The sequence below is a fragment of the Acomys russatus genome, chromosome 5 (genome assembly GCF_903995435.1).
Source record: "Acomys russatus chromosome 5, mAcoRus1.1, whole genome shotgun sequence".
Classification (NCBI taxonomy): domain Eukaryota; kingdom Metazoa; phylum Chordata; class Mammalia; order Rodentia; family Muridae; genus Acomys; species Acomys russatus.
Genome location: NC_067141.1, coordinates 61,046,760 through 61,057,599, shown reverse-complemented (window position 1 = coordinate 61,057,599; position 10,840 = coordinate 61,046,760). Strand labels below are relative to the sequence as shown.

Genomic DNA, 10,840 nt, shown 5'->3' with positions numbered 1-10,840 from the left:
AGCTCTGCCTGTCTGGCCGGGAGGGCGTGGATGGTCAAGAGACCCTAGTATCTGAGAAGACCAAGCGAGGTGTTGGGGAAGGGAAACCAGAACTGAGCAGGGAAAAGGCCTTGGCGCAAAGATAAGCAGGTGAAGTGAGTGAGAAAAGGAACAGGAGAGACTGGCGGAGAGAGATAAGAAGGATGGAGAAGAGGGCAAGGGTGAGAAAAATGCTGAGCCCCAGGAAAAGGCACAAGGAGAGGCCAGGCCTGGCCTGATGCAGGGTCGCACAGCAGGGCGGGACGGGAGCTAGGCGGGAGGGACTGAGGGTTCCTCCCAGGTCCGACAACCCTGCGCGGGGGTGGGAGGTGAGGGGGGACCAGCGGCTGCAGATTGGCTAGGGCGAAGCCTGGGCTGGAGCCCCGAGGTGGGAGGCGCCTGGATCACTCTGGCAGCGCAGCGGAGTAGAGGTTGCCACCTACTTGGCCGGCCCGAGCCGAGGCGCCGGCTACGGGAAGCATCCCGGCTGGGGCACACGCGGGGCTGCCGGGCGCGAAGCACCGAGCCGTCAGGGCAGGCGGCAACATCCAACTATGCGGGTGGTGGGAGGTGCGCGGACCGTCGCGCTAGCGCTGCTGCTCGGGGCGCTGCACGGGGCGCGTGGCCAGGAGTACGACTACTATGGTTGGCAAGCAGAGCCACTGCACGGCCGCTCCTACTCCAAGCCACCGCAGTGCCTCGACATCCCCGCCGATCTGCCACTCTGCCACACGGTGGGCTACAAGCGCATGCGGCTGCCCAACCTGCTGGAGCACGAAAGCCTGGCCGAGGTAAAGCAGCAAGCAAGCAGCTGGCTGCCTCTGCTGGCCAAGCGCTGCCACTCGGACACGCAAGTCTTCCTCTGCTCGCTCTTCGCGCCTGTTTGCCTGGACCGGCCCATCTACCCGTGCCGCTCGCTGTGCGAGGCCGTGCGCGCGGGTTGCGCGCCGCTCATGGAGGCTTACGGCTTCCCCTGGCCAGAGATGCTCCACTGCCACAAGTTCCCCCTGGACAACGACCTCTGCATCGCAGTGCAGTTCGGGCACCTGCCTGCCACCGCGCCTCCAGGTAGTGCCATTACCCTGTATGCCCAGAATGCCCCGACGGCCCTGTGGGCCAGCAACTCCGGGGTCGGACCGATGCCTCTCCCCTAAAATCTGCAGGCCCGGATAGGTGACAGGCCCCTACACACACACTACAGACGTCCAGCGCCTAGGTACTGTTTTCTTTCTCCTTCCCACCGTTATAAACTTGAAGCTCTAGGTATCCCCACTCTCTCTCTCCTCCACTCTGACCTGCGCCCCAGGCTGCTTATAGCATGCCTGGTTTTCCAAGTGCTGAATCTCTGGGTGCCCTGGGGACAGCCCCATAAATGCTTTATTGCCTTCCTCAGCTTCAACAATGCTTGGGATCGCTAGACACTGTCTTTGACCTGAACTGCGGGCACCAGACAAGCATTACTCCCCACCTGAGGTGGGAACTTTGGGAAGAGGCGAGTGGTTTGGGAATAACTGAGGGCCCCTCATGTCTGTGCCTGGAACCCTAACTTCTCCACCTTTTTCAACTCCTGGGCTGGATATTTCTTGGTACTTAACTTTTCTGAGCCTCCTTTCCCCAGCAGTCAAATCCCAGCTTCTTGGGCTCCCAAGTCTTGCTTCCCACTGGCACCTCAGTGCTATTACTGCTCTTAAGCGTGATCGCAGCTCCCCTTTCATTGTGCTGGTCCTCAAAGCGGTCCCAAGGTTGGGAGCCACACCCCTCCCTCCTTTCTCCAATAATGCCAGTCCCCTTCTGCTTGGGCGCCCTCCTCCCCCTACACCTAGCAGGCAGTCTTTGCCTGGGCAGTTAACTGGGAGAACAGGAGCTCCCATGAACCCCCATCGCAGGAACAGGCAAAGCTCCACTCCCTTTTTCCTTCCCTCCCCACTCTCCAGAAATCAGCTGGGTCCCCTCTGGCACCACCCTGCTCCTCTCTCAATGCTAAGCTTAACTGCTTAGTCCCAGGGGGCTCTTACCTTCTCCTTCTCCCTCCCTCTCAGTGGGGTTCTGGGAGGGGAAAGTCCCTATCCTAGAGGCTGAAAGTGGTAGGCAAGCAGGAATAAAGCCAGCTAAGCAAGAAATCCACAGTCCCCAGAAGTCCCTGCAGGTTCCTTTTATAGTCTCGCAGGAGCCCAAACATAAACAGCCTGAAAAACTCAGGAATCTTAGGCTCAGAACCTTGTCTGGCCCCGCCTTGCTACCCATGATACTCCTTCCCAGAGAGGCTTGCTCACCTGGAGGCAAGCACATAAAAGAACCCAAACAAAGGTCAGACTGGGGCGGACAGTGATAGGCAGGTTGTAGAAAGAGGTGTGTGTGTGTGTGTGTGTGTGTGTGTGTGTGTGTGTGTGTGTGTGTGTGTGTGTGTTCAGCAGATGACATCCAGATGTTCCACATAAAAATGAGTCGTTTGGACTTTCTTTGAGAAAGTTGATGCTGGCTTGTTACCCAGGTTACTCACCTGCCTGGCCCCTGCAAACATGCCCACATTGGTCACAGAGCAGGAGCCACGGTTCTGAGGCCTGAGTGTTGCTAACTGGGCTACACACATTAAACTTTTTGTTTTCTTTTGCTGTTAAGCAGAAAGGGCAGTGTCTGCTTCACAAGATGGGATAACATTTAGAACACAATGCATGTTGTGGCTGCGGCATAAATGCCCACCTCACCATATTGCCCCTACACTGTAGGAGCCCTTGAATTTTCAGTCATTCGGTCATTGCCATCATCCCATTAGGAATTAGAGCAGCTTCTGTGAGGAGATTGGGGGGGAGGGTTGTACTGGAGGAGCCTGTACTGTCCTGGCTGTTGGGGACTCCGCCCACTCTGTTTTCTCTCTGCAGTGACCAAGATCTGTGCCCAGTGTGAGATGGAGCACAGCGCTGATGGCCTCATGGAACAGATGTGTTCCAGTGACTTTGGTGAGTACAGACTCACAGACCTCAGCCCTGACACTGTCCCCAGCAGGCTGGCTCAGAACCAGCCTCACCGTCTCTACTGCAGCTGTGTTTTGGCTGGGCTATCTTTCTTAGGAGGGCAAACTTAGCCCAGAGATGGATGGGGCCCTCACAGGACACCGGAGTCTGTGATAGAAGCAGGGTCCCCTGTCCCTGGCATCTCTCTGCTAAGTGCCCAGTGTTCTCCAGCAGGGTGGGTTGTGACTAGCTTTCCTCACAGCTCTTCTATCCTGGGACAGCTGAATCAAGCCGGTTAGGATCAAGGTCACTGTGGACCACAGAGTTCTACATGTGATCTTTGCAAAGTTGGTTCTGCTTTGTGTCCTAGCCTGCCTCCTTGTCTATAAAAACAGGGGAAAGAGCAATGATGAAATCCTTGCTTCAGAGGAATCTTTCTGCCCTCTTTGGACAGGGCAGGGGAGGGAAAGGAGAGAAAAGATGTTTAGGACAGTTCTCGTCCCTGGCTGGGTAGTTATTTTCTGGCTTCTTAAGAGGTGGGGGCTAGGTGTGGAAGAAGGGCAGAGCTAGACAGAGGACCTTCAGCCCAAGACTCCTGTCCCTGGGTCTCTGTGGTCACTTGTGTGTGGCCTAGACTATGACTCAAGCCACAGGCCTGGCCTTTACCTCCCTACCCTAAACATTCACTCACACGCCTACACAGCATACTTCCACACAGACATACCACATACATTCTGTACCCACACTACATGGCGCTACGCTCACACTCACCTTAAATGATAGGGTCACATCAGAGCTCTTCTACGGACACCTTTCCCAACTCCATGCCTAGTGATGTGGCCAGCCAGGATAGGTATCAGCAAATGCGACATGGTAGACTCCTCCTTGCAGAGCTGGTTGTTAAATGTTACTAATCCCCTACCAGTCTACCACCTAACACACACACACACACACACACACACACACACACAGAGAGAGAGAGAGAGAGAGAGAGAGAGAGAGAGAGAGAGAGAGAGAGAGAGAGAATATCACATCAGAATGGCCCCCAAGGGATAACAGAAACCAGTATCCCTGCATCACAGGCATCCTCCTCCAGATGGTCAGCCACCCTCCCACCCCATCACTGAAGAACCTACACTGGTGTTATGAGATCTCTGGCTTATCTTAATGAGATTCAGGCTCCAGAACTCAGGCAGGACACACCCTTCTCACACCCTTATCACCCTACTGTACTCTGAAGCTAAAAGCCCATCTACAATGTCCATATAAGTCCAACCCATAGGAGCTTCATAAACATTGAGGTAACCTCATAAGTCTTGCCATCCAAGCCCCATACCTCAGCAGGCTCCCCAAGAATGTCCTGGTAACAACAGCAGCTCCCACTGTCCTAAGCAAATGTGACTTTTTCAGACCACCTGCTGTCCTTTCCACAGTGGTCAAGATGCGCATTAAGGAGATCAAGATGGACAATGGGGACCGGAAGTTGATTGGTGCCCAGAAGAAGAAGAAGCTGCTCAAGGCAGGCCCCTTAAAGCGCAAGGACACCAAGAAGCTGGTCCTGCACATGAAGAATGGCGCAAGCTGTCCCTGCCCGCAGCTAGACAACCTGACAGGCAGCTTCCTGGTCATGGGCCGCAAAGTGGAGGGGCAGCTGCTGCTCACGGCAGTCTACCGCTGGGACAAGAAGAATAAGGAAATGAAGTTCGCAGTCAAATTCATGTTCTCCTACCCCTGCTCCCTCTACTACCCTTTCTTCTATGGAGCAGCTGAACCCCACTGAAGGGCCTCCTCTTGCCTCAGCCGGCCAGCTGTGCCTAGCCTTGCCCCCTGTCCCTGCCCACCTGGCCTCACCCCCACTCCCAGGCTGACCATGCCTCTGGCAAGGATGGCTTCATGCAGCTACTACTGGCCCAGGCTCCGAAGGAAAGGCATGGGGCTACCCTCCTTGACTAAAGGGGTCTGCAGAGGGGCAGGGCGGGGGATCTCTCTCAGGAGAAGGACTTTGTCTTCTGGGGGAAGCCCTAGTGTCTGAGAAAGCAGGCAGAAGAGAAAAATGTGAAGGAAGGCTGCAGTGCCTCTGCAGCCTGGGGAGGGACTTTCCAAAAAGAATAGTGGGTCTCAGTGCTTACAGGACCGCTTTCTTCCCCCACTGGCCCTTTATGTGTCATCACAGCCCTCCAAAGGGCAAGAATCAAGGCCTCCACGTCCTCCAACCGCACCCACTTCTCATCCTGAGGCCCTCAGGACTGGAGCGCAGGCTCAGCAGCTTCCGCAGACACCGTCACACAGGCTTGCTTCCTGGCTCTTGCTCAGCCTCCCACACCCTGTGTCCCAACGATGATAAATTATTGCTACTGCTGTGAGGCCACTGGTTCTAGACAAGTTTGGGTCTTAATTTTTTTTTTAAGTTTTTAATTAAATAAAAGAAAACAATGCTTTCTTTGGACCAGGTAATTTCTTTATCTAGTAGCTCTGCAGAGGCTGGGGGCTGAGGAGGTTCAGATGGCACTGAGCAGGGGTCGATGCCTTGAGCCAACACTTGATCCACTCATTTCTTTGGAAAGCCTAAGAAAGGCATTGTTCTTCCAAGAACACAAGGTAAGGGACACTCTCACCTTCCAACCACTAAAAAAGGGACAGAGATGACCACCCTTTTGTCCCTAAGGAGGGACAGAGGTGCCATGTTTCCCAGCCATGCACTGTCCCCATCTGGGCAGTTCCATGTCAGAAGGGTCTAAGAAAGTCAGGCCACAGGGGACAATGTCACCCCTCCCCTGGGGTTTCCAGATACTCCTGGGCACTAGTCCTGACATATAAGGTGACAGCTGTTTTAAACTGACACCACTCTAGGCATTCTCCTGTGCCAGCAGCAGCCATATTACCCAGGAACTAGTTAGAAAGACAAAATCTCAAGAGAGCTAGGCATGCTGCCACTCAAAAGATAGAGTGCTTGCCTGGGAATTCGGGCTCTTGGGCCCCACCCAAACTTGCTGTAATGGAAAGTGCTTTGTTATTTTTAGAATATTACTAGGGATCAAACCCAAGTATCTGCCTCTTAACACATAACCTTAGCCCATCCACAGAGATTTTTAACAAATATTGGGTCCCACTCAGTGCAATGAAAACAGAACCCTGCCAAGCACCAAAAACCCGTGTTTTGCCACCTACTGGCATGCAGGGTCTGGGAGCCATCAATAGGACAAAGAAACCTGAGCAAGGAGAGAGAAGACTGGGGTCCACACATTAGCTTTAAGGTCCAGGTGCGAGGATGAGAGAAGGCTTGGTGGTAGGAGGCTGCTGCATGTGGAAAGACTTTACTGTGGAGATCAGGAGGGGTTCATCAGCAGATGTAAAAACATCGAGTAGATGTCCACAGCGCAGGGGCAGGCACTCTGAGAGCCTTTCCTGGCCATCAGAAGTAGTCAATGCCTGCTGCTCCTCCAAAATAAGGAACCACCCAGGTAAGGAAAATTCTGGCTTCCAGCTCTGAAAGTATACTCCCTTGGAAAAAGTCACCTGGGCAAAACAGAAGTGGTGGTGTGGCTAGACAGGCCATTGGCATAGACTCAGGCAGACCAGTTGAATTGCTCTCCACTGAGGCCTAACAGGTGGCCTGACCACTTGTCCATAAATCATCTCTGGACAGTCAGGTGGCCTCTGCCCACGCAGCAGAGGCCTAATTGTTCCTCCTCACTCAGAAGAGGCTGCTGCCACCCACCCTGCCCAAACCCTGCCCAGCCTGCCCGGCTCCCTGAATCTGCACTTTGTCTCTGCACCTCCTGCTCTAACCAAATATTTACAGGCACTTCTCAGGTCCGCCAGGCACAGAGATTATTTTTCTACCAAGCACACAGGACTCCGGCCACTGGCTGAAGTGTAATGCTGACCGGTCAGGTGCTGGTAGCAGAGAGGAGTAGGGGGAAGAGGGCTCCCCTAGCCCACTCCATGGAACCCTGGAAGGCCCACCCCAAAAAGGAACCGGGCCCTGTGCCCCTCCTGTTTTATTCTCTGCCTACCCAGAATCTCTTATGGAATTGAGAATTCTCCCAGAGAGCAGGGAAGCTCTGCAAGACCTGGGCCACTCTTTCCTTACCCAGTCCTGCTGGGTGCACTTATTTCCCTCCCTGTTGGCAAGAGCCCATAGCTAGGTTCAAGAACCCAGTAAAGGCAGGCCTCTGATCACACATGAGTGGGACTGAATCTTGTGGCACATGGGTCTAAAAGGTAGGCAGGTGTGTGTGGGGGGGTCCCAGGCTCCAAACAGCAAGGCCTTAAGCCACAGAACTCAGAAGCCTCCACCCACCCTGAGCCCATGTTGCAGCAGGGAAGCAGGCCCACCTGGTAGACTTCCATTCCAGCTCCCAGACCAGGACTGAGTCACATGACCACCCCTACTTGCAAGAGAGCAGAGGAAATCAAGTTTTCACCTGAACACACAAAGTTCTCACACAAAACGAGTAAATTGGGAGCAGGAGAGCTCACGTGCTGGGTTGGGTTGAGAAGAGGCAGTATAGTGCAGTTCTGGCCTCCATGACACTGAGCACACTGTCTCCTCCCCAGGTGGCAGAGTGTCATCAAATGTATGACAAGTGCCTGGACATAATGCACAGATGGCCACTAGTGATCATTTGTGTTTTTACAATCCAGCAATGCCTCAACTGAGATACAAGGCTGACAAGAAGGTGGAGAAAGGCAAAGCTGTCTTATCCAAAAGCCAGAATTATGGAAACTACATGTGGGGGGTTTGTTTGCTTTAGAATTGTACCCCTAGGTGGCAGATAAGCCAATGTCATGGTGAGTGACAGGCACAAAACACTTTCACATCGTAATTTAAGCTTTCTAGCTGCCTTTTTTAAATAAGATCTCGTGGTATAGCCCTAACTAGCTTATAACTCCACTATATAGACCAGACTGGCCACAAACTCATAGATCCACCCTGCTTCTGGCCCCAAGGGCTGTGATTAAAGATGTGTGCCCATGCCCAGTCAGCGGCACATTTTAACAATGACTACAGCTCACAGAGGATGAGGTTCTTGTTGGAGCTGCACAACATACACGGCGGTGCCAGATGAGACCACTACCCAGGACTTCGTGAACACTTCCCTCTCACCTTTCACCCAAGAAATGTTTACTTCGTTCCAGGCATATATAATACAAATCCAATACTTACTGATAACAAACCATGAATCTATTTCAAAATAATCCTCTGGCATACACACACTCTTAAGGATGAATACAAATCTACACATTAATGGCACAGATGTGCTTGCATACACATACTGCTTCTTCACAATGAAAGCAAATTTGCACGCTAGTGGTACAGATGCGCTTGCACTTACATAGGAATTAAACCGTGACTGTTTGATATTGTAGAATGCACAGCACTTTCATTTTTTTTAAAGAGATGATCATTTTGATTTTATAATCTCTAATGCTGAGAATGCTGTTCTGTGATGTGTTGGTGGTGCACACCACACCTTTAATTCCAGTTCTTGAGGAGGCAGAGACAGGCAGATCTCCGAGTTCAAGGCCAGCCTGGTCTACAGAGTGAGTTCCAGTATAGCCAACGCTACACAGAGAAACCCTGTCAAAAAACAAAACAATAACAACAAAAAACATAAACAAACATAAATAAAGCTGTTCTGCATATATACACACAGAGAGAGTACAAAATGGCAGAAGTATGTTTAGAGACGTTTTACAAATTCTTCGCAATTCTATCCTGATCCCTGATCTAAGACAAAACTCACTGAAAAAGTTTTATGAAACTGTAAGTTAGCAATTTTCATTTCTTTTTAAATTTAATTGTTACTTGTGCTGAGGTACTCTCCTTCAACCTTGCTGAGGCAGGGTCTCTAGTTTATGCCAGGCTGCTGTGTGCTCAAGAGCAATTCTCCTGTCATTCTCCCCAACCCCACCCCACCCCCATTTCACTGAAGGAGTGCTGGGGATCAAATCCAGGGGTCCATGCTGTGTGGCCAGGGCTTTTACCTAGTGAGCCATCATCTCATCAACCCACAAACAGTTAATGTTTAAAGTCAAGCATTCCAACATGCAAGTAGAAAAATGTTGTCCTTATTTTCTGTAAACCATTATGTCCCTGTAAAAGCAGGAACTGAATGTACAGTAAAAAACATTGCAGTTCACTACATGCAGTGGTTTCACATCTGGGTGATTCAAGAAGCATTCAGTGGCTATGGCATGAGCAGATGCTCGCTGTGTGTTCAGACCCAAGACTGGCGCATGGAACAGTGCTCCAGAAACACCTCAGATTGACTTACAAGTTTGATTTTGATTAAGTTTTGGTTGTTCAGTGTTCAACAGCCTTTTATTGTAACCAAACTTTCCACAACCCCACAGGACACTACATGGAGTCACAGTCTACAGTTTTAAAAGTCTGAGGACTATAAGTATGTCTACAGAGGTGAGGTCAAGATAGGCACAGGGAATGGTGAAAGGTCCAAGAAGTTGCTTCAATGATACTGCAAGGGTCTGGGCAGAGGGAGAGGAGCCAGCCAGCCCCACCCATTCTACCAGCATCCAGCATCAGGTCTCCACAAAGCAAGCTCACATCCCACAACTACACAGCCAGCTGTAATCCTGGCTAAAGTTCACTCCTTGGGAAATCGTATGTGGGGGGTGTTTGCTGCTGGAATGTGTGTGGCTGGAGCCAGTGTCCCAGCCCAAATAGCAGGCTCTGCTGGAGCCCCAAAGGAGGCTCACAGCCAAAGAAACCCTGAATCCCCAGCTACCAGCAGTGCCAGAGAATGGAATGTGCTGCTGGGGTGTTGCTGGCAGGAGGTAGGGCCACTGGGAGCTAGGGAAGGTGGGGGCTCCTGCCACAAGGCCACCTCTGTTCTGCGAGGGACTGAAGCAGGGCTGCTGGGTGGGCAGACTGTTCCTGTTATCTCAGTGGCTAGCTCCCTAGAGAGTGGGGACCAGAATGTGAGGGAGCTGCCCAGAATGTGACCTTTACCCAAAGCTTCTTAGGCTATGGCTGCTATGAACACCTGCAACACAATTTCCATTTCCTTTTGGGTGGGTCGTCTAACCTCCCTGTGCCTCTATTTACCCATTTAAAGTACCCACCAATCAGATCAGCCTGTGGTGCTGTGGTACTGGCTAGGCATGCTTGCTGCCTGGCAAAGTGATCGGTGACCAGGGCCAGCTGTGGATAGACACAGACCTCTGAAAAAGAAATGAAAATGGAGCCTCATTTGGCTTCAGCCCCAAATGCTACAAAAGATACCCAAAATCACTGCCTGTTCCAGGTCTGCCAAGATTTTCCAAAGGTATCAACACACTAGACCACAAAAACCTCAATAGGCCTGAGCCCAAGCCAGGCTGGAGGTCAGGGTTCCAGACGTGCTTGCCAGGTATCAGGACTATACCAGAACCTGGCTATCTGTCCCCTGCTCCTGGGTGCCCAAGATCAAATTGGCATGTGTCTTTTTACAAAGACATCTAACCCCACAATGGGCAAACGGCCTGCTACTCCACATTGAGTTCTCTGCACCACAAGATCCATGGTGACACTGCCATCAATCCTGCTGAACCCTGCATTTAAAGGAAGCCTTCCTCATCTATTCTCACTGGGAATTCCAGGAAACAAAAAGGGGGAAACCCTCTTTTCTCACATCCATGATTACACCCTATAGCCAGTCTACCTGAGCAGTGACAGGTCACCTTTCAACAAGATGGCATCAACTGTTTCAAACTATACTCTGGAAAAAAACAAAAACAAACAAACAAACAAAAAAACCAAAAAACACTATACTCTAGACTCTCCCTGACACTTCTCTGGGGAAAAAAAAAGATTTAAAATCATTCTTTGTCTTAGAAAAAGAAAGAAAACAAAACTTTTCTCACTG

General features: G+C 51.4%; 1 protein-coding gene across 1 annotated transcript; it reads left to right on the top strand.

Annotated features, from left to right (window-relative positions):
* The first annotated feature begins 437 nt into the window (after positions 1 to 437).
* Positions 438 to 5,395, top strand: Sfrp5 (secreted frizzled related protein 5). Its single transcript, XM_051146581.1, has 3 exons — positions 438 to 1,086; positions 2,898 to 2,975; positions 4,403 to 5,395. Exons 1-3 carry the CDS (start codon positions 573 to 575, stop codon positions 4,747 to 4,749), a joined length of 939 nt encoding a protein of 312 aa, XP_051002538.1. The 5' UTR covers positions 438 to 572; the 3' UTR covers positions 4,750 to 5,395.
* Positions 5,396 to 10,840: the final 5,445 nt, after the last annotated feature.

Bases quoted from the DNA above. Each gene is read 5' to 3' on its own strand.
- Sfrp5 (XM_051146581.1), top strand. From the start codon at position 573: ATGCGGGTGGTGGGAGGTGCGCGGACCGTCGCGCTAGCGCTGCTGCTC. The intron at 1,087-2,897 runs GTAGTGCCATTA...TTCTCTCTGCAG, and splicing joins GCCTGCCACCGCGCCTCCAG to TGACCAAGATCTGTGCCCAG. The intron at 2,976-4,402 runs GTGAGTACAGAC...TCCTTTCCACAG, and splicing joins GATGTGTTCCAGTGACTTTG to TGGTCAAGATGCGCATTAAG.